At 36.7% G+C, this 24,199-nt stretch overlaps 1 protein-coding gene across 3 annotated transcripts; it reads right to left on the bottom strand.

Annotated features, from left to right (window-relative positions):
• Window positions 1–79: 79 nt before the first annotated feature.
• TRPC1 (transient receptor potential cation channel subfamily C member 1) lies at window positions 80–23,909 on the bottom strand. 3 transcript variants are annotated; one of them, XM_055723664.1, is made up of 14 exons: window positions 23,515–23,907; window positions 21,700–21,854; window positions 20,416–20,517; window positions 19,362–19,564; window positions 17,852–17,983; window positions 16,390–16,585; window positions 14,401–14,737; window positions 10,395–10,534; window positions 8,187–8,330; window positions 3,923–4,098; window positions 3,563–3,764; window positions 2,841–3,035; window positions 1,742–2,010; window positions 80–1,009 (listed from the first exon to the last, which is right to left on the bottom strand). In XM_055723664.1, exons 1-13 carry the CDS (start codon window positions 23,648–23,650, stop codon window positions 1,783–1,785), a joined length of 2,346 nt encoding a protein of 781 aa, XP_055579639.1. In that variant the 5' UTR covers window positions 23,651–23,907; the 3' UTR covers window positions 80–1,009; window positions 1,742–1,782. The 3 variants fall into 3 exon arrangements, 2 of the variants coding, with proteins under 2 accessions (XP_055579639.1, XP_055579638.1); XM_055723663.1 differs by having other exon boundaries at window positions 80–2,010; window positions 23,515–23,906; XR_008734464.1 differs by lacking the exon at window positions 80–1,009 and having other exon boundaries at window positions 1,993–2,010; window positions 2,841–2,904; window positions 23,515–23,909.
• Between the last annotated feature and the right edge of the window lie 290 nt (window positions 23,910–24,199).

The raw sequence follows: 24,199 nt of genomic DNA, 5'->3' as shown, positions 1-24,199 counted from the left end.
CTTAACATGACAAAGAAATTACTTTCAGTGGGGTACCTGATATATTGTGTTTCAAATACGACTAATATTAATACAACCATATTTTTCAAAGAGCTTTTATTTGTCTGTTTCCTTTCTTGGATATAAGTAACATACACAGTACACAGTTTTTATGTTGGTGTCTTATTGAAAAATGAGATCTGAGTCCAAATACAAAATTCAAGGATCCTCTTTGCTTTGAACATGAGGTTGGCTTCATATTCACATGAAAAGCCAACACTTACCAGAATCCCTCTATACTACAAGACTTCTGGAAGCAGAGTATTAAACCCTAGTTCAGTATATATAATTTCATAGTACAGAAAATATATTACCTTTACAAGAAAGAGCTTTATAAGAATTCCTTCAAAAAAGTAAACATTCATGTAAGCCTCCACTCCATCAACCTCCCAAAATCAACTGTAGTCAAAGACCACATGGCTACCTGCGCCTTCTGGCCGTAAGACCGTTGTAGAAGAGCACCATCATAACAGTAAAATTGTCAATCAATCCTTTAGCTGTCATAAATATACTTATTCTGTAATTAAAAATACAGGAATCACATTTCTCAATTACAATTTGTTAACTTGAATTATATATAAGCATATAAAGCCAAATAGGACCCTCTAGCACAGAAAATCCACAAAGCCCTTACCGTCCATTGTAAGCAATGTCAAAACACATGTTTTCACAAAACAGTATTCCTGACACATACAAAAAAAATTCAGCTTGGCAGCAACTGTGGTAAAAAAAGGAAAAAAAAAAGAAAGCCAAGTTTAAAAGTAGGTATGTAAAACCTGTCTAAAGCAGGCCCTTCTAAACGACATCTGTCCAGTGATCAGATTCAACGTATGTACTCACAGAAAGAAGTGTACAGTTTTTCACAGGAATTGTTCAGCATTACAAACAACAGCACTCAGGTGCTCCACATCATTTTTGTTAAATCACAGGTTTTAGTATTTCAAATAATGAATCATCCAGATTTAAAAACCTAAGACATTAAACATTAAAAGTGCACAGGTTAGTTCCCAATCTTAACATGTATACTAAAATGTACTTTTGAAGCACCGCTGAAAAATAGAAGCGGGAATTGATTGTCTTACGTACGACCACAACGTTCAAAAAATGGTTGGTCTATTTTGATTTCAAAATTTTAGTGTTCCCACAAAAGGGAAGAGTCTCGATGATGTGACTTTCTATATTCTATAAATGTTAGTATACAGTCAATGTTAACATACAAAACTTGGCACTAGAACTGCCTCTTTCAGAGCCACACAGTCTTTGCATGCACTGTAACCTACAGTCAAACATAATTTCCAACTATGCTGGAAATTTTCTATTATTCTGTATCTGACTTTTCTATTAAAAATAAACATAGGCTGGATTTTTGTTTTAAAAAGCCTATCTTCTCCCACAACTTGAAAAACAAGTATCAAAAAGGAACAAACAGCAAAAATAGAAGAAATCAACACATTGTGCTAGTTATGAAGCTCTGACACCTGACAGCCACAGTCTGAGGAACATTAAAAAAATTCTATATACAAATGTTATATACACACAAAGATTAAGTGCTTAAGAAAATTACTACATCTGTTTTTGCATTTATTTCCACCACTTCCACATCTAGCTGCGACTCATGCAAACACATTTTCAAATGTATTTTTGTGCAATAATCTTTTCTATTTGGTCTGGCAACAGAATTAGGTCAACAACTTTCACTTACAGGTATCTAGAAGTAGACACGTTTTGTCTAAAAGTTAGGCCTTAGTTTCTTGGATAAAACATAGCGTATTTAGAAGTTCGAAAGCCAAGCAGGTCTCTCATTTCATTTCGGAATTTTGACAAGTCTTGCCGCAGTTCATTTAGGTTTTCCACAGTTGCCTGATCCGTGCTTTGCATCTTCTGTCTCATGGAAGTCAAGTAACGATGGACTAAGCAACACATCACCTTTTGATAATTTTCATCTCTCTTTTGTTTCAGATTTCTCCATTCCTTTAAACAAACATCACACATTTACTATGGAGAAGTGATTTTTGAGCTCTAAAGCCTGTATACAATTATACAGAGAATAAGTAGGAATAAAACAACAAAACTATTTTATAGCTACATCCTGATGTGCACAAATATACAATGCATGTAAACTGCCAGCAGAATTTAAACTGAATTATGATCTGTTGTACGAACAAAATTGAACATTTTTAATCTACCTGGCTTAGTAATTGTACTATAAGCAATTAAGAGTTCCGTAATCCTGAATGCTTCTCATTGCACATTCCATAAAGTCTTTGAATTTAGTTTATTTAATGCTCTTTTTGTCAGAAAGAAGATGCAAAATTAGTATGCAAAATTACAGGGTACAATAAAAACATTTACTCAACAAGAATTAAAAAAAATCCGTCCCGCCAACAGTGAGAGGCTTCAGTGACACTTTTTGGTTATTTATTTTGACACTTCTGTAGTATGTTTAAAACCAATTACCTTCCCCAAAGAATACTCTAACCTCACCATTTCTGAGATTAGCACATACTTCCTTAAGGTTTCTATGAATTTTCAATCACTCAATTTTTTCTGGGGGAATTGGGGGTTGGAGGGAGGGGGGCTGAAATTCCCCAAACTGAAAGTTAATAGAATCTTAGTGAAGTAGAAACAGGTAACCTATTTTATTTATATTTTGGATGCAACACACATTATTCTGTAGTTCCTATTTATCTTAGCAGCACTCACCATATGACAGGCAGCTTCATGTAGCAGTTTTCTGATTCATTCTAGCAACCAGCACCTTTCCAGCTTCAGAGCCTACAGCTTTCACACTCATTTCTTACCTTTAGGCTGTTCTGACGTTTCACTTTGCCGCTTGATGTATGAGAGCAGATCCATTTACTGAGACTGTTGAAAAGATAACAGATAGTCTTGGGAGAGGGAATAACATTGAAAGGTGGAGGTAGCGTGCATTTGTCATCAAAGTAGCTAAGCCAAAGCTTGGCACGAGCAAACTTCCATTCCTTATCTTCATGATTCTAAAGCATCAGAAACATTAACAAAGATGAGAAGCAAAAATATTAACAGGCTATTTTGTTTTATTTTCTCACACCTGAAAAACTGACAGTTATTAAACTCTGATTACAAGTATTTTAATAAATTCAATATACAAATATTAAGTAATTAAAACATGTATCTTCAATTCACTATATACACTGGTGTAAATACAAAATTTTGCTATGAAGGTATAAACCCCCTATCAAATGGCCAAATACTACACCGTATCAAGAATAGCATCTTGACTTGAACAGTCACTGTATCAAAAAAGTCTATAATTCCCAGAGGGCCAATGTCTTGCACATGTTCAACATGTGAAGTACCCATTTTATTTGGATCAAAGTAAATAAAAAGTTTGTATTTGAAGGAAAGAGATGCCCCTTGCAAGCTCAGAGACAGAGCTCATTCACAGAGGTCTATGGATTAGTCTAGACATCGTAGGAAGAAATCTGTATGAAATCCAAGGATACAGCTAGCAATTATTGGTAATTAATCAGAAACCACTTACTGCTATCAGCTGGAAACTTTTATGAAGCATTGCCACAAGGAGTTTAGTTAATACTATCACAACCACCACATTGTAGGTGCCAACAATAACAGCACCAACAAAAGACTGTAACTCTTCACCATAGCTAAAACGTGTGACGAAGATAGCTACATGTGCCAGGGAGAATATATACCAGAACAGAGCAAAACATGTGCCAATAAACCTAGAAAAACAAGAAAAAATAATCTGGTTAGGTAAAGCAAACACCAAAACTGAATTTATTTAATGTAAATTCACCTTCAGTGAAAAATTCCAGTTCTGTTTAATTACTAGGGATTAAGGGCTAGAACAATACAGCTATTTCATAGGTAGCAAACTCACGAATGGAATGTGTCATTGCTCTGTTGCTCACAGAAAATACCCGCACAGTCCTTTTCTTCATTTACAGTGAATCCTTTATCATAAAGTTGTGTCAATCCAATCGTGAATGAGAACAAGACAAGAAGAAACATGCCCAGAAATTTTCCAAAATCTTGTAGCATCTGACCCATTGAAATCTGTGAAATAGATTTATTTCCAATTTTAGTAAAACATGTAGTTCTTTTTGTTTGTATTCTCTCCTTCAGCCTCTAGTCACCACCACCAAAAAAAATCTATTCACATTTTAAAAGTTTAACTTAAATTTAAGATGCTAAACAAACTTCACAATCCAAACAAAACCACTTTTCAGTGAAAAGTTCTAAATGTTAAAGAGAAAATTTAAGTAGTTCAAACATCACCTAGTAAGTTCATATCCCTCAATTATACCATAAGCAACAGTATGTACACCCTAGTCTTTATCTGCAATACCAACAGTAATAAGGGTCTCAGAAGTCAATAGATAAAAGCAGTAAATGAAATGCATTTGAACATAAATACCATCATAGAAAGTTAATGAAACACTTAATAGGGACACTGAATTAATCAAAACTTTTGGAATCATAATTCATCAGTAATCAAAAAGCAGTATACCAAAGTCCATCTGCAGAATACAGAATTAATTCACTGTATATTTTATGCAAGATTTTAAATATACATAATGTGTAGGTGTGTAAGCACAAATTGGGGTGTAAAGTATAGAAGACATGACACTAAATTCAGATCATTAGTTTCCATTTTGAAATACCCTATACAGAAGTTTCCAACAGTACAAATACCGCATTTTTTTATTTTTTTTTTTTTAAAAAAAAGTTATGGTTGTGCATTTTTCCAACACAGGGAAGACCTTGACTTGCTTTTGTCATTAGCGTAAATTTTTACAAAGATCCAGCATGAACTGTTCACAATTTAAATTACTCTTCCTACAAACTTCTTCAGAGAACAATATATTATTATCAAGAAAGCAAATACATGAAACGGGGTCAGGTAATTCTCTATATAAACCAGTGTGGGGAAAGTGCTTTCTCCTCCTGTATGAATCACAGTCTGCACCAAATCAGAGTCCAGAACTGTATCACTGGTCAGGTTTTGCAAGTACAAGTTTACTGGGAGATGAAGCACCAGCTCCTGCTCCCTTCCATGCTGCTGGACACCCACTGAGTACCCCTGTTGCACAGCAGACATTCTCCGGTTCTTTGAACAGTTTGCCACAGCCATGAAGAACCTGCAACTGTAGGCACAGAGCTATGCAGTAACTATAATCAGCTGGTCAGAGGATGATTCTAATACCCATCAGACTGCTTCATCACATTTAACCCCTTAAAGAAAGAAAAAAACCCACACAAACCACCCAACAACAAAACATTTACCCTTTAACTGACACATGATTGCAGACAAGATGAAAACAGGAATGCACAAAAAGTGCAAACCACCCAAAACTATTTTGTTTGGAATACAGTGTAGTAACACAGCCCAAATACCAGTTGCTTTCTTCATATAGTCAAGCTATTCCTTTCTAAGCATTTGAAATCTAATGATCTAACCTAGGGGAATATTATTATATCTCCTGTTGATAATAAAACCCCACTACAAACAGCCAACTTACAAATCTGTATTAAAATAGGTTTTATTAATCCTAAGTAAAGTAACAAAATGCTTAAAAATAACTCTTGATAGCCAAATGAACATAGCAGCAGCCTCCCCCTGCCCCTGTTGGGTATCCATGCAATATTTGATCACCACCATTTGAACTTTGTGACCTACTTTCAGAAAATACTGTAAGAGTTGTTACACAAGCTGTACCGGCCAACAGTAATAACATAAGCTTCAGTGTGCAACTGAATGGGGTGACTGTTGACTGTTTTTATTTACTTGGAAAATTTCGTAACATAGCCTCCTAATAAAAAACTTGTGAAGGATCTAGTACATAAATAAATATGCACATTAAACAGTGAATCTCTTTAAAATGTGGAGAGACTTCAGCGTTCAATCAATTTGTATAACAAGCCTAACACTTACTGCAACATCAAGTCTAGTATTTTTTCAAACTATGCAAGTACATTTCCATTTATAAATGCATAAAAGAAAAAAATATAAAAATAATTAACAGCAACATAGTCACAGCTAGAGAGAAAAGGTTAAGAAGTAAAACAAAACCCTGAGAGGAGAAACAAGCATCTTTCATTAATACTAAACTGGTTACAAGAACTATGAACATTCTTTTTAAAGGACTTTTTACGATGATTTTAAAAAGACCCATTTAACAAGTGATTACTTTTCTTTTCAAAGAAGGACTATTGTGTATGAGACAAAAACATTCTTAAATATAGTTATTTGTGCAGCATGATCAAGCACTGTAACTCATTAAAATGAGCTGAACCTTCAAGCTGGAGGTTTTCAGCTATATCCTAAAGCCTTGATATGATACTCTAATGATCTGAGCCAAAATTATTTCTTTCAGAAGCTCCTTCAGTATAGCTCTAGTTGCAGAGGAAGAGTTAAAAAAAAAAATGCTGCTCCCAAATTTAGTCTGCATTTATGTCTAATAGTAGTAACTTTTCTTGCACAATCCTTTCAGACCATCCTCTTGCCACTACACTCTAAAACTAGTCCTGTTCACTAGAAGGGAGGACAAAGCATTGATCTGACCTATTAAGACAAATTCCATCAGTATAATCACTGGATGACTACCCTATTTATTCCGAGCATCTTTTTATTCAACAGACACTTGCAAATCCAGTGATGATGACAAGCAGCTGTATTAACTAAATCCTATCAGAGTTAAAAATAAATAAATAAATGGGAGGGGGGAATCATCAGTACAAGAAAGCAGTGATTTGTCTGATCTGATTTGTCACCATGAATTTCCCAGAAAGCAAGGCCAGAGAAGCTGGAAGTATAGCTATACAAAGCTTTTGTCAGTAAGCTATGCTTTTAATAACAGGTGGTTTAGTTTGTAAATAAAGGTTCTTCACTGGCACAGTAACTAAATCAATCAGTGCTGAGGACTCTAGCTGAACAGAAAAACCACAGAAGTAAAAAAACATTGCTAGTGGAGTAAGAGTTGACAGTCATCATATTTTGTAGAAGGAAGCTTTCTTCCTCCTTTTAATCTAAAAAGGATTGAGGGAGGTAATTGCATCCTAAACATGACGTTTTAATAATAGTCCAGGTTCCCTCCCCTATCCCCAAAGGTACTAGACCTTCTGTGTAATGTCATATTGCACCCTCAGGTTTATCTGATTTTTTTATCTGTTTAGTATCATATTGCTCCCAGTTTATCTGAATTTTATCATGATGAATAGCACCAAGACTAAGATGACAAGGCCGGTGCTTAAAAAAAGAAACCAACTAATGAAAAAACAGTACATGCCATAAGCTCAGTAGGAAACTCCATGTCTGCTCTCAAATCAGAATAAGAAAACTAAATCTTTGCATAAAACCAGGCAAAATTCCAACTTCAAATGAAAAATTTAGATTTACCTTAGAAACTGTTGCGGTCTCTACTGTTCTAGCATCACAACACAAGACTATTAATGCTTCCCCACACCATCTCCGGACAACTGAATTAAATGTATTACATAATTAAAATATGGTTGGGTTTTGGGTTTTTTTTATGTCATTATTATTCACTGGAAGGCTTCAGCAAATTACAGGTAAGAAGAAACATTCTCTCTTCTTATAACTGGCTATAAACAGATAACTATTTCAATACTCTTGAGATATTTGCATTTTTCAGACCAAAGCAATTTGCACAGTTCAACTCAATACGCAACTTCAGTGAGATCACAGTGGTAAACCAGAAAGGCTTTTGATTACTCTTCCTTGCTACACACCTCATTCATCTATCTTTTAGAGATAAGATGTTAGGATGATCATTTACCTAGAACTTTACTGGAAAAAAAAATGATCCTTATGGTTTTCAAACCAGACACTCACGCAGTATGTGATGCTAACCACAGATGAAAAGAAAGTATATATTTATCACAGAAAAAAATATTTTAAGAAAGTGAACTACACTAGGTCTTCCATTCTTTTTCTTACCTTTTACTATCTAAATCATGTGTTACATGAGAGAGTAAAAAACCAAACTTCAATGCAATATAACTTCTTTGTACTTTATTCTTTATAACTTTCTTAATTGAATACCTTTTTCTCTTTTCAACAGAACTCTTCATAGCAAATTAAGATCAAGTTTAATATTTTCTCAAGCAGCAACAATATTCACCTGGAGTGGTCCCAGAATAGAGCTGGTTGTGTACATGAAGAAGAGACGCAGATAACTAAGAACATTAGCAAAAGCAAAAAGACCTTCTGCCACTAGGGTAGGGTGGAATGCATCCCAGTCCTTCCTTTCAGCATAATCATGAAACTGCAATATAAAAAGGACAAACTGAAATAACTGACATTATAAATACAGAAATGCACCCATGCACCACTCCCTACTTCTGCCTCCAAAACAGGCAACAGCATAAAAGAAATTAACACAATTCATACATGGCTTACCTCTTTCAGGTATCTCACTCTTTTCAGACAAAGGCATTTTAAAAGCCCTTCCAAAGGGAGCCAGAAATCAAATGGTTTAAATTCAGCACCTAACTCTGTCACTCACTTGCTCAGCAAACCATTTATTCTTCTGTACTGCTTTCCTTTCTACTCTTTTTTGCAGGGTTTGTTGAAACAGACTCCTGTACTTCATAAACATATGCATTGTTTAGTGTAAATAGGCCTCAGTCAAAAACAACATTAAAATGCTGCAAAGAAAACTCAAGTACACATGCACCTGGCAATGTGGTGACAGCTGGTCTTAACCAGTTTTAGAAAGATTTTAGAAAGACTTAGGACCTGCGGTTCCTTCAGTGGATTTTATGAATGACTACTGAGAATGGAAGTCACAAGGAAACTGTTGGTGTAAACACACACTTAAAGTATATCCACTACGTACCATTCAACTATTCACAGAATATCCACAGATCCCTAACCTTCAGCCTGGCTGAAAATACTCAGCATTTGTATTACCAGCTTCTCCTGTCTCAGACGTTCAAAAACTAAGGAACTCTAAGCTGTTTTAAAGTAACTTGCCTGAAAGCATGCTGCACAAAGGTGGCAAGAAACACACTGCCATTGCCTGCACACCAATCCTTCTGCCACAAAGACTCCTCCTTCCTTTCTTACTGCTTCAATGACTGTAATACGGATGCAAGATGTAAACCAAACCTTTTTATTTGGTTTTCTAAACAATTTATGAACTCTAAAAATAAATTTTGCCATGTCAAAGTGGTGAAAAAAGCCGTCATGTGCCTGTTACAGAGGACAGGAGTCCTGCGTCTTCAAAAAGGCTACAACTTAAATTAGCAGCAAAGGGCCCTTATCTCAGCTAAGGAATTGCTGGTTGCAAAGCAAATGGCTGTGGTTGGGAAGGCAGCCCAACCACGGTATTCTCTAATTTCTCCAAGAAAAGTAGTTTTCCTTTCCAAATGATCACCAGCCTCTGAATCAATGAAGGGATAGGGAAATGAGCCAAAGACCAAGTTGGGAAGAACTGAACCAGTTTATTTCCCCTCCAACTGACAGACAGCTGTCAACTCACAGTTTGCAATACAAATTAATGGTGCTACAGCACTGGCTTGAATTTTGCTAAAATTTTCATATTCAATTGGTCTGGCAGCTTGCCATATGATGGGTGGCTAACAACATGTGCAACAGAATGGGAATGATAATTTTCAAAACTTCTATCTTCAATCAAATCCAGATGGCTTTTCACAGAGAAAAAACAAAGCTCCTCTATGGTCTTGGGGCTTTTTCCTTCCTACCAAAAAAAAAAACCCCACCCCCCAAAAACATCAAATCAAAAAAATCCAACCAACCAAAGAACAACTAAAAACATCCCCACAACCACTTGAGCCATCTGAACATATGTAATCAAAAGCTAAATAAAACTTTCTGTAACAAAAAAAGCATTAAGCAATCTAAACACAGAGATTACTATTAGCTTTCTGCATAATCCTGATCTATGGAACCAGGCGAGCTCAAATGCCAGATCAGATGAGCTATATAAGGAGATTTCCCCAAATGAAAATCAAGCCAACTGAAAGACCAGCCAGTTCCTACAAGAAGACGGTAGCTCTGTTCAGAGTCCCTGATTAACTGGACATGTCTTGGAATGTCTTCTAACTCCCATTTCTCTCATGAACTTCTCTTTCAAGCCCAAGAACAAGCCCAGAGATCGTGACAACTACACAGCATATACCACATAGAACATTTATCTCAGAAGCCCACACTGTATCCACATAGTAGGCTATTACTAGTGTAGTACACACTTAACTACAACATACTACTACTAAGATACTACACATATCTTCACATATTTTGCAGCAATGTATTAAAATTACATTCGCTCAGTCAGTGCTTTGGATTTATGAAGACAGGTGCTCACCTTGTTATGGGCAACGACTTTGAGGGCAAAAGTTGCCAAGTACAGGGAATTCATGACAAAGCTAAGCTGATTACGTGATTCTTCTAAAAAGTCTTCTAAACCATCATACCACAGTCTCTTAACATCTGACCACACCATTCCTGCAGGGAAAAATACAAGCCAGGGAAGTCAAGCCATTGCACTGAACAAAGTACTCTTTTACAACCGAAGTACTTTTGACTGGCTTTTGTAAACGAACTGATTACTTTTTTTCTCTTTGCTAAAGACGAAGTCAAGTAAATTTACTAAAAGCACTGCACTGGATTACAAGCATTAGTTATAAGGCAACAAGATGTTTAACCTTTTCAAGCCTACTTTCCAACTGAGAAACATATTCTCTGACAAAAAAGGGCATGAGAGGAAATGAACAGGAGGAAAACTGGACAGGAAAAGGTCAAATTTAAATAAAGGTAGAGGGCTAGAATACAAATGCTTTTTCTAAATGAAAAGATTCACCTTTTTCCAAAAGCACTACAGAAAGCATTACATTGCTATATGAAATATTTTTGGAAGTGTGTAGGTATTACAAGATGGTTTTTAAGAACAATGAGCTTAGTAACTGTATATGAAATGACCCAAAAAGCAGAAACTTTTCCTACCCTAACTGATATTGAACATTAGCAGAGAAAGAGACCATGACTTAAGATTGCAAAAATCTGAAGTGTAACGTAGAGCAACATACATTTAATTATTCAGGATCTTTATAGCCAACTGAATTTTACCATTGTTAACCATGTCTGGCTGTATGGAAAAACACATCTGGCTAAGAATTTTACTAACCGAATGGCTGTTATAGACTTTACATTTTTATAAAACTTGAAAGGATCGTTAGATGAAATATAATGGCACCTTTGATTTCCATGAATAATCAGTTATTTAGGTGGTGGTTGGTTTTTTTTTTTTGAGTACTTAAGATGTATGCTACTATATTCAGGACAAGAAGAAAAGGAGCATGTGTATAAATGGTAGCTAAAAACTGATAAGACTTGGTTCAGCTTTAGGACTTTGCAACTCCTTTAAAACTTTGGCACAGGAAGAGGAAGATCCAGTGAATGGGAAGAAAAAAGAAAATCAGATACTTATGCGTGACTATTTGTTCAGTCAGCTTTACAGCAATGTTAGAAGGCATAATAAATAAAAAGTGTGCTATGCACAGTTTGTTAAAAGACTTACATGTATTTGTCTTCTTACTGGTTATAAAGAAAATATTTCTAAACTAGAACCTCTGTGCCCCTCCATAAGATCACCATGTATCTTTTACTAAATATTACAGATTCAGTAAATGGAACTGAAAAAGTCAAAGATGCTATAACTGACGTTATTTACACACATACAAGAATCTGAGTTCTGTTGCTTTATTTTTCTGGGGCAGATACTTGTATGATTTATGCTTAATAATTTAGAAAAAATAATTCCTGTATTCATGATTTTGGAAGTTAATCTAGCAGAACACAAAACCTGCTGCTAAGTCTCAGAAATTCTGCTATGGGCATTTTGACATTGATTTTAGAATGTATTTTAATGGGACTATGGAAGACCATAAATGTAGGTAAATCCTGTTCCTTGGTTCTTTTTAATCCAGTTGATTTTGTCACACATTTTCTAAATACATTCTTTATCAACATACCGGATAATTGGAAGGAAACAGTACAATATGTCACTGTAAAACACGCATTTAAGCTATAAATACAATTACCATTTTAAAAAAATCTTAAATTCAATAATATGAAAAGTAACCTGGTTTTAAATATTTATATTACTTATAAGTCATTTTTCAATCCTATCTGAAATCTGTATGTTAAAATACTACATGAAGAAAATAAAGTGTTTCTATAACCTTTCATAAAATTTCCAAGCCCACCTAATGACACACTTTCTGCCCTACATTAGAGTTGATGGAACAAAAGAACTCCTAAAATCAGATATTTGATCTCAAAACAAAGGAGGAGTCTGTAACTCTGATTTGTACTCTACATTTGACATTTTCAAGTTTCTTTTAAAGACCTGCATTTGTTTGTGTGTGGGGTACTCAGTATTTCCAAAATCTGCATGACTACTTAATAGTTTAAATATAGCTCAACAATAAAAGGAATCACCATTAAAAAAAACAACCATCCTAAAGTAACAAATAAACCACCCACAACTACTCAGGTAAAAAATGTGGCATTTTCAACTGTATTGTTGCTTTTTACAAGTCCAGTCAACCAAATAATACATAATTACCTTACATAAAGGTATAACTTTCCATTAATTAATTTATCTACCAAATTGTAATGTAAAAACAAACATGCACCAACCAACCCTAAAGATGTTGAAAGGTTTTATGAATTTCCAAGCCAAAAAAAAAAAAAAAAAAAAAAAATCACGAGTACTCAACAAAAATTATACCTGTGCTCCCTCTACTGCACCAACCAGAACTAACATGCATCCTTTCAGGCACAGGTATGATAATCGATGAAAATTACATACAAAAAATTATAATATGGGAAAACAATGTTTGTTTCTGTGTTTTAAAACAAGGATGAAGTAAATGCACACCAATTTATGAGACTAATATGGAGTATGCATGCATACATATGCATACATAAACATGCACATTATACACTTTTTTCTTTAAACAATATGCCAACTCTGCAACAAGTCCAAATTGTATTATAAATTACTTTTCAAATCAAGCATTACATAATTTGTTATGAAAGACTGAGTTGTTACTTAGTGTTGATGTACCACTAAACTGGCAATGCTGTATATATATATTCAAAGTCCTCTCCCTTTGCTGAATGCTACAAAAATTTCATGTTTACAACCAGAAAAGAGATTTTTGCAGAACCCTAAATTTTCACAACTCTTTGAAGTTGGATTAGTCCAACAAAATTGCACAGAAACCTGTTCTATCAAGTTAGAGCATATCAATAAAAATAAAAACAGTACAGGAATTGATTTTATGTCACTGCATGGTTACTCCAGCTACTTAGAAGGCAGAAAAAATATACTTAACTTACATTAAAAGTATTTGTGCATTGTATGCACTATATGATTACATAAAGATGGTAGCTAGGCTTTCAGAGAAACAAGAATTTTACTAGCAATATTCCGATTCTAGCATAAGTCCATACACAGACACACAGGTAACGAAGCAGCTCAGATAATTTCTATCACTTTTTTACAGAGTTCACAGAATCAGGGAATACCCTGAGTTGGAAGGAACCCAACACAGATCATCAAGTCCAACTACTGACTCCACACAGGGCAACCTAAAAGTTAAACCATGTATCTAAAAGCATTGTCCAAACTTTTCCTGTAAAAGAGAGCTGGAAGAAATTAAAAAGATCTGTGGATTGCTGGCTGACAAAAAAAACCCAAACAAACAAGTTTGACTCACAGTGATTAAACCACTTACATACTAAATAATACTACCTATTAATGAAAAATTTGGAAAAAATCTAAAGCGATGTCCGAATTAATTTTATTCCTCAACTAATTCCTCAATTATTCCTAGCAGCAAGTAGAAAGAGTTGATGACAGGCTCTTATCTGTTACAAAACTATTCAGCTGAAGAACACACACTTGCTTTGCCTTCTTAAGATCAGAATCTTAAAAATGTCCAGGAAGATAAACAGCTTTTACATTAACTTACTATTGCACAACTGAATCTCACTTGCATCACTGTGAATGCTACCAGTCCATCTGAAGAAAAAAATCACATTCCTCTTGTGTTAGATTCTACAACGTTCTGTTTCTGATACATCACTTTCTGTGATACCTAGAGCTTGTTGTAACACTTTACATCCTTTCCTCAAAACGTGTTTGGGTGGTTTTATTTTTTTCCTGTAATACTACCCTCCAAAGAGCAAACTTTGGTCAAGCAATAAATAACATAATAATGATTTCATAAGAAGGTAGTACAAATCATTATTGTTCCATCAACATCAGCAATTGTCATCCAATCTACTCAAATCATACCTACCGATTAACCATATTATCAGAAGATAGTCTATTCTCTCAAGGGCTGGTCCCATTGTATTCTTCTTATTCTCATTGTAGACAAGGGAGTACAAATTAAGTAACAACAGAAATGTGAAATATGAAGCTCCATGAATAATGAACTTCATAAAAGGAGTGTGAATTATTCGACCTACTCGAGATTTAGGGGCTAACAAGTAACACAGGGACAGAACTGGCCAGAAAATGCCAACTGTCAAAACAGTCAAAATTTTCTTGCACGTGTGCTTGCGTCGATAGCCTGCCATCTGTCCAAACCATACAGTGTTCAGGAACTGCTGGCAGTTAGACTGAGCAACAAACTGGGGGAAGGGAAAAAAAAGAAATGAACAAGAAATCAGCCTCAGGTTTCTTAATACAGGATACTGATTTATATGATTAAAATTCATTTTCAAACTATGTGTAGTTACCAATGAACACGAAAAGGTAACAATACTAAGTTGAAATAATTATAAGAGAACAAAAATGCTATGGGTTCGCTATGATTATAAACATCCATTACTTTCACTTCCTTCTAAAGCCAGAAACTTAAAATAAATTATACATACTAGACTTTTAATGGTTTTCAGGTTAAGAAATAGTTTTGATTTCTAATTATTTAGAAATACAGCACACAAAAAACATCATACTTCAGACACCTTCACTGTTTTTTTATTATAAAATATAGCAATCTCATCTGAAGAATAAAATACTGTTACTGAAAAATACTATCTACACTGTAAAACACAACACCTTGTAAGATGAGGACTAAAGCGGCCACAGTTTTATACGTATCAGTTCTTAAAATCATTATGGCTCTATTCAGCAGGGTTAATTTTACATCAGAGTAAGCTATGTTGTATCAGTCCCTCAAAAAGAAGATAATTTTGGCCTGAATGTTATGTAGAATATGCAAATATTGTTTGAAATTTCAGGTGCTTATTTGCACGGAGTTACAAAATAATGTATTTCACTGGAGGATGGTTTGTCATTTATTTTAAAAATATCAACGTAAATAACCTTGATATTATCATCACATTTTAGAAACCATCACAAAAAACCCGTCTCTATAGTAAACTTTCCCCATACCACGCAACAAACATTGTTACTCTCCAGCCACTGTGGTAAAAACAAGCTATGGTCAAAACCAGAACAACATCTGAAATATGTCAGTATGCTTGTTCAATGCATACCAGAAATGTGTAATGCTGGTTCTAGGACATTCCATAATAGGGCTTACAACATTTAAACACTATGTATTTTAACAGTGTCACGAACAGTTTAAGCCTAGATATGTAGAACAGACAGAATTATAATGCCTTCTGCAAACGCTAAGTGAAAATGGATTTTGCATGGAAAGGAATGCATTCTCTCTGTCCGCAGTCCTTGTACTAGAATCCCACAAATACCCATTTGCCTTCTAGCACAGCAAAACTAGAGTTGTAATTTGTCAAGGAATAAAGACAACAACAACCTACTGCATGAAATAACTTCCAGACTGATGGCGTAAGAAGGCGCTGCTACTCTGGAACTGAGGCACTATTCAGTTTACACCAGCATAGGTCTAATGTAATTACTGAACAGCACAAAGCCTGCGCCAAAGCTGAACAGCTAATAACAAGTGAGAGGATGACAAACCATGTACTGTACCTAAGGATCCATGTTTCCCTAGGCAAAGATCCAATGAGAATCTGAACAAATAATTACCACTACCAGAGCTGTTCATAAAAGAGCAGCAGTCTTACTATAATATAGAAAATACTACATTCTTCTCCACAATAAATACTGAAGAATAAATACTGAAGAAACACTCGGTATCTTGCAATATCATTTCCCTGTTTCACATGCAGGGAATCTCTTCCGTAACTCCTGCAAATTTATTTCCACTTTTATGTCTAGAGGCAGAACAACAGATTAAATTAATTACTAGCAAAATATGATAAGGAAAGTCTATCAAATTACCACAAAGACAAACCTCTTTTTGATTATACTTGATTGCAAGTTTTAAGCGGCTTAGGTTCATCCTCTCTTCCAACAATCCTCGCTTGTCTACATGTTCATCACTAGACGTGTGATTCAGAATAACTTCCAGCTCCCGTGAATTCCGTGCTTGTGCAAGCAAATCTTTAGCAAAGGTTTTGCATTGTTGAGCTAGCTCCTCGTAATCATTTCTGAAAGACACAGAAACAGTTCACACTACAACACTGCTCACATATTTTCCGTTAATTTATTGACTGTCCATTTTTGCTCAGGATTCTATGTGATGCTAAGACAAATTAAAAAAAAAGACACACAACAGTCATATGTCAAGGTCCAAGCATTCTGAAGACAACTCTGAGTAGGTTTCTCATGTAACGTCACAATTACGCTTCAGTTCGCTAGACAGAGAAAACCTGAGAAACAGACTTACAGTATACAAATTCTGATCTTATGAGTTCCATATAAAAAGTTAAACCTTAAGAATTATTTCCAGGAGATGAGAAAGCGTACTCGTCACAAAACATGACACTGCTAAGTCATCATTTAGACTTTCCACTTGGAAGGGAAGTTGTTTTGCGTTTTGCTTTATTCCTGTAATCTGAAAATTGAAGTTTATTCACTGAATACTATTAATATAAAAAAAAAATCCAGAAAAGAAACCACATTATTTGCTTGTTTTACCTGGCACACAGTCCAATTTATTGCCAAGCTGTATCACGAAAATGCAACAGTTGAACTTGTAAGAAAGACAATTAGCTATAAAAACAGAAAATTCACCTTGTTTAGCAAAGTAGAATTTTACCCCATACAAACATTTCCTTTCATGCTCTCAGAAAGCTTTTGTGCTGTATAATTTCAAAGTGGTAGAAACCATCATAGTTTAAGCATAAAATTATACTGAGCATTTGTTCACTGAATAGGGCATTTTCAGCCTGAAATCTATGCTCATGCATATTTCATATATATATCTACACATATACACACACACGCTGTTCAAAGTCTTACAATAAAAAAAACAACACCCAAAACAAACCCTAACATGAGTGAGTCAGGTCAACATAAACAAGGTGCTGCATACTTCTACCCTCATGTCAGGGGGAAAAAAAAGTGCATAGTTCTAATGAGATATTGGTATGATCAATAGGTGTGTGATCTTGAAATAAGTCAGCATTTAGTATAATTTCTGTTTATTTTTCCAAAGTAGAGCTGAAATTTGAACTGCTGGTGCAACTATACACATGCAACTGACTACACTTAAAAGGATTTAAGGCAATTAAACTGTCCAAACGACTACTAATGAGACATAGATTATATTATATAACTTCTTATTGTATCTTATTATCAGTTTAAACAGTCCAACTACAAATAATTAAGAATAAACCTTTTCTAATGCATACACATTTCTATACATGTAAATTCATACAGTATTAAAATTGGTTTGTGTTTTCAATTCCTACCTGAATTCAACCTCAACAAGGCTGAGTTCTTTCAAGTCTGCACTAAGTTCAAAGGCTCGCAGGATCGGATCCTCCTCTGTCAACATTATTAAAGCAGGACTGGCCAAACACCGATAAATGTCAAGACGAAACCTGTGCCAAACGAACAGCAAGGAAAATGAAGATGGTTTATTTTATCAGTAGTTTCAAATCAGAACCTATTCCAAAAGTTTGCATAAAACAGCTGAAAGACAAAACATTTGGGTTTCTCAAAATCAGACACTACAAGCATCAAATATGACATGTCATGGAATATACTGTCCTTCACATCCTTAGAATCCCTATTATTCCAAGTATCAAAAATTAGCCAAACTGGTTCCCTCTTGTTTTCTTCATTACTCCAACTGTTACATCAGCAGAGGCCATTAGTCAAGATAACAGTGTTGGTAAAACTATGACATTTTAAGTGTTACATAGTAGTTCTTAAGGCTCTTCAAGTGAAAAATAAAGAGACAGAAGTAAACCATTTAAGGAAATCTTCTGGTTTAGCAAACCAAATTTAAAACAGTGGGAAGCTTTAATGTGCAATACAAAAAAAAATAAATTCAGGAAAAGCATCTGCAAGGGTGTTCTCCTCTTGCAAAACTAGTGACTTCTGAATGCCAGAACAAAGGCTGTTATCCATTCTAGTTTAATTAAGAGCTGTTATCTCAAATGTTTCTATTTGTTTGCTTGGGATACCCTGACACCTTTTCTCACACTAGACATGGGCTATCAGGATGGACACCAGAATGTGGCCTGTAGTAGCTGAATATCAGTAACAATTATCCTTTCATTTCCATTGTGTTTTAGCAATTTGGATACATGCTGGAGTAATTATGTAATAACTAATTATATATTGTAATCGCAGTATGCTTACAGTCTTTGATCTCTTGTGATTTTTCACCCCACTCTCATATGCTAAATTGTATTCCACCCTCAAATATGGTGTCAAGTTAACCACACAAAATATTGTTAAGATTGGTAAAACCCTCTCCTCATTTAAACCTTTATTAAAAAGCTTTCTACTTTCAAAAATACACAAGAAAAGAAGAAATCTTTAGTTTGTACTTATGAACCCATGCCACACAAACACTTCCAGAAACAGGACACAAAATTATCCACCTCCTCATTCTAGCTCAAAAAACCCCAACTATTAACTAAGTTAAGAAAAATTTTATTTGCATAGCTCCTACGCTCCCAAGCCAAAGATAGCTAGAATGTTTGTGACACAACTGGTAGAAATGAAAAGGCACTTAGCTTAAAGTGTACAGTGACTAAGAGTATAAAACCAAAATAAATAAAAAAAGCCACTGCCTCCCTCAGGCACCGCCCATCTCCAAGAACTACCATTTCTCACAATAAAGGCTACAGTATATTAAAAAAATCCGCTCATATACCTCACCTTGAAGATAAAAAGGAAATATCAGAGAATGAAGACGTGATTTTTTTTTATTATTGTCTGAATGGTTAACTAGAATTCTAGTCTTACCTAGAATGTCGTAGACTATCTTTTTTGTTCTTTGCAGTACACAGGGTGCATTCACAGCCTACAGCATGAGGTTTGGGTAAGGATATATCTTGCTTTAACAGCATGGTGAGAATTTCATAGTTGTTACGATGCGCAGCTAAAATGACAGGTGCCACATCCATAGTCGTTGAGTACTCTGGGTTCTGAATGCGTTCCATTAATTTCTGAAATAAAATGTAGCAAGTAGCTAAATTTATTACGTACAGTTCTACTACAGTGTTTACATGTAAGGGTTTTTTTGACAGTTCAGCAAAATATTTCCTTATTTTCATGTAATAAACCATAGGAAAATATTTGTCCTGACACGCAATCACCTCAGATAAATACTGGAAAACGAAAAATGGACAGAGAAATGCTTCTGGTTTGTTTACGTAGAAAACCTGACATACAGTGCACACCTTCTCCAAAATACATGCATGATATTAAAAAGCATATTTTGCTCTACTTAGAGAAAAATTATTATGAGTCTATTCACTATCTAAACACTGAAAAAATATCCCAATTGTACCACAGTGTTTATACAATTCCTTCCCTCCCTCTACCTCTACTTGTGATCTTTTAAAAGTTCTTTGATACTTAAGCATTGCCAAGGTAAGTTTCAGCTGATTAATTTCCAGGTGAAGGTCTGATGTTTATGATTTGCTCAAAAAAAAAAAAAAATCTACAAAGCTTCAATACATTAATATACCCTTTATAGATCAAGGCTGCTTATTACCTTGGAAACAGACTACCAGAAAAGATTTATAACCTTTTTTTTTTTTCCTCTTCTGGACTAACTAGGCATCTGTTAATATTCGGCAGGTATAAAGCCACTGGATTCTTTAGGTGGAAAAGCAAAGTAACACAGGCTATCCTATAAGACAAAAGAGGCTATAAAAAAAATGCCTAATATCCAGATTCTATCACTTTTGAGATGCAGAATTTCATTTAAGAACACAGTTTTAAACACTACAGTTACCCAGAATGCAATAGCCCCCACTCCACAACCAAAGATCAAAGAATAACACCACTCAACTACAATGGTTGGTCTGGATGATCTTTTTGGTCGGTGATTAAGTAGAATGTCGACAGCTCCCACTACTTCCGAGTCAATAGCCACCAGAAGTGCATCTGATGACTAAGGAAAGAAAACAAGTCATATAAGAAAGCAGCAGTAACTTAAACAGCATAAAGGGTCCATCTGAAGTCAAACTGCATTTTTATAAAATGTATTTTTGAACTACTAAAACGATGTTCTGCATTATCACTATGTATATGATCAGGATACAAATCCAGCTTGTCATTCCAGAAATTAGGATAGCCTTACTGACAATTTGTTTAATCGCAGAACAGCAGAAGGACCAGTTACAGAAATTACCTTCCAGCAAATATGATTCATGATACTTGCAAAGATCAAGTTCTAAGAGACAATTTACCAGGTTATTAAAAACGTAAAAAGCAAGCATGCATAACAACTCGGGCATATGGGACACTTCAGCCCCGTATCTGTAGTTCTGTGGTAAAACTAGGAACACACGCTTTTTTCTGGGCTGGTAACTACTTCTGAAACTTCTTTTACATTGAGATAAGTAGCTTTTCATTTCCCCTACAGTTGATATTCTTTCCAATTCACTTTAGAAAATTCAAATTTTTACTTGAAAAATAAAAGACACAACTTTTATTATTGCCACTAAAAAGAAGATCCAGGGGAGGGAAAAGCTTGGGGTTTTTTTCCTGTCCAGTATCAAATCACCTGACAAAATACACTACTTTTTCCTGTCTTACATACCTAAGCTATCATGGCTAAAACTATCCCAGCAGCAGCAGATAGTTAAGGAAGTTTTGGTATACATTGTTGGTATGAAACTGCCTCTGTCATCAAGCACACATCTTGTTTAACAAGAAAGCACTGCAGAAATGCATGCTTACTATAACTTAAAATCTCCTAACATAATGCATTTTTCTAACTGTGCCACTATTTTAGAAGTTACTACATTCCACAATCAAAGATTCTCTGCATGATGCACTTTGACTATACAGTTTATTTTGCTTGAAGATAATATATAATCCCTACAACAGGAATAACAGACTGAACTTTATTTTAGTTGTTATTAACATTAAAAATGTTACTTAAACAATTGCCATGCCAATAACATCCCACTAGAAAAGTATAATAGTGAGAAGAAAACACCTTCACAATTACTAAATAGAAAAAGAACTGAACTGCCTATAAAGACAGATTAACAGAGAAGATATATAAAGAGTAGAACACACAGACCAGTGACTACACTGAAAATTTTCACTAACTTGTGTTGTGTACCTGGCAGCCATAATCCAAAAGAAGTTGTAGTATGTCCAAATTTTCATTTTCAATGGTTATGGTAACAGCATTTCGTCCAAGCACATCCACACAATTTATGTTCATTTCACCCGAGCTGTTTTCTTCCAAGAGTTTCTTAACCATGTAATAGTCACCTGCACAAGTAACATGTGAATGTCACTTATTATTATCATAAAGCAGTAAAATCATGTGAACATTCTCAGTACCAGCTACCATCAAACAAGACAACATTCCATAGCTGACAACAGCCATGGAATACGCCAGACAATTAAGAAGTCCAAGTAGATAACCATTCTCTCATTGGAGAGGAAACTAAATATATTTCAGGAGATCTCTTTCAGGAAAGCACTAAAACATGTACTTTAATCCACCCTGTTGGTTCCAGTCCTAAAAACGAACATACAAAAGCACAGGTACTTTTAAAAAAATGGGCAATAGCTCATACGTAACCTGTGAGACACAGGCAGTATCAACTGCATGAGAGAAGGCTTCTTTGTTCTGAAGAGCCATAGTCCCAGTGAACCCTCTCTACATTGCTACTAACAGGTTTGCATCTTCCTTGAGCAGAAACCACATTAAGTCTTTGTACCACTCCAACTTTAGCATATATTTTATCAAAGCAGATGTAATATGATGCTGCAATGTTATAAAATTCAAGCCAGCAAGCTGAATGAGCAAGTAAAGCTCACTACAGCAAAATGTATATAAGCTGTACTTTCCTATTTGACTAAAGTACACACCACACTGCCCCATTCAGTGTTACTCTGTTGATTCTTCTTGCCATAGAAGACCGTAACAAAGACAAACCTTAACACAGAATACTTACAGAAGTATACATATAGAATACTTACAGAAGTATACGTAGAATACTACATACAGTAAAACACTGCAATCTGAAAGAGCGCTAAACCAGCTGTTACACAGGCAATTTTATTCTTATTTTTTTTACATTTTTTGTTGTGCATCCTTTTATCTTCCTGAGCCTTTATGCATACGGAGAAAAGCTGTGGCTCAGTCTCATCTTCAGGCCAGACTCCACCAGCAGCCCAGCTGCCTAACAGCAATCCATCCCAGCACACCGAGCACGAGAGCAAACGTCCCAAGCCCGCTGGCTAACGTCACCAGAGAAACACTCCTATGGCTGTGAACCAACCTAAACACCCAGCCAGCAGCCAGCTCTGCACATAAACACACCAGCTCCTGCAACCACACTTATGCCCTAATGTACACACAACCAGTCAGCACATGATTAAAAGCTTTCCTTGGACTCCAACATTTCAGAGATTTAAGATCAATTTAAAACTACGTTTCTACTCACGGGTAACTAAATATATGCTTGAAGTTGCATATTTTAGAAAGGAAAAACTCCTCCAATCCACCACCATGGGTGCAACACACAGGAAACCTGCCTCACTCAGTCCAGGGATGCCCAGGTAAGCCCTAATTTTACAACAACCACATCCCCACGGTCTCTAACAGCGAACGCAGCAAATGCCTCACGGACTGACACAAACCGAGCTCCCCCACGAACACGGGAGGCGCTGGCCCACCGCCCCCCACCCCCCGGTGCCCCCCGGCCCTGGGGACAGCCGGGCGCTGAGGCGAGGCCAGGTGCCGCGGTCCCCCTCAGCAGCAGCGGGGAGCAGACAGGCCCCGCCGCCCCCTCCCCGTGCGAGACACGGGCACCGGCAGGATTCGCCCCCAGCCCTGGCCCTGACCGCCGGGGCCGGGCTTAGGCCCTCAGAGGCAGCGGCCGAGGCCTCCGCTCGCCGCGGCGGGCAGCGGGGCCGGTACCTTTGTCGCAGGCCAGCAGGAAAAGCTTCTCGTCCAGGGTGGTCTCCTCCTTCACCTGCCGCACGTCCTTCAGCGCCAGCAGCTTGTTCGGCGAGGCCGAGGCGGACGGGTCCGCGCTCTGGTACAAGGCGGCCATGGCGCCGCTCCGCCAGGCCCATCAGAGCGCGGCCGGGGCGGTGGCGCGGCGCGACCCCCGGTGCCCGCTGCCACCCCGGTGGGAGCGGGGCGACAACCCCGGGCGCGCTCAGCCCCGCGGGCAGGGCAGGGCGGAGGGCGGCCGCTCCCCGCCGCACTGCGCAGGCTCCAATGGCGGCGGCCCCCCCTGCGAGGGGCAGCGGGAGGCGGGCGGGGAGGAGCGGCCCGGGGGGGCCCGGCGCGGCCGCCGCCCGAACCCCCTTTCCCGGCCGGTGGCAGCGGGGCCGGGGCCGGCGCCGTGCAGGGGTGCCGCTGCCCCGGGGGCAGTGAGGAGGGGTGCGCGGGCCCCCGCCCGGGGAGCTGAGAGACAGCAGCAGCTTGATACTTTAGCTCCCCCCAGCCCTCTTGCATTTTTATTTAGTTTTCTTCCTTTCTTGGGTGTTCGGCTGCGGGTAACCACCTTATTCAATGTCCAGCTGCAGCATGTTTGGTGAAAATTTACGGCTGCGGAGGAAGGTGTACAAATACTTACTTTGAAATTAATCAGAAA

Source organism: Falco cherrug, chromosome 11 (assembly GCF_023634085.1).
Source record: "Falco cherrug isolate bFalChe1 chromosome 11, bFalChe1.pri, whole genome shotgun sequence".
NCBI lineage: Eukaryota > Metazoa > Chordata > Aves > Falconiformes > Falconidae > Falco > Falco cherrug.
This window is presented reverse-complemented; position numbering and strand designations above follow the sequence as displayed.

Bases quoted from the DNA above. Each gene is read 5' to 3' on its own strand.
- TRPC1 (XM_055723664.1), bottom strand. From the start codon at position 23,650: ATGGCCGCCTTGTACCAGAGCGCGGACCCGTCCGCCTCGGCCTCGCCG. The intron at 10,535-14,400 runs GTAGGTATGATT...TTTTCCCTGCAG, and splicing joins TCTGATAATATGGTTAATCG to GAATGGTGTGGTCAGATGTT. The intron at 2,011-2,840 runs GTAAGAAATGAG...GTTTGTTTAAAG, and splicing joins AACGTCAGAACAGCCTAAAG to GAATGGAGAAATCTGAAACA.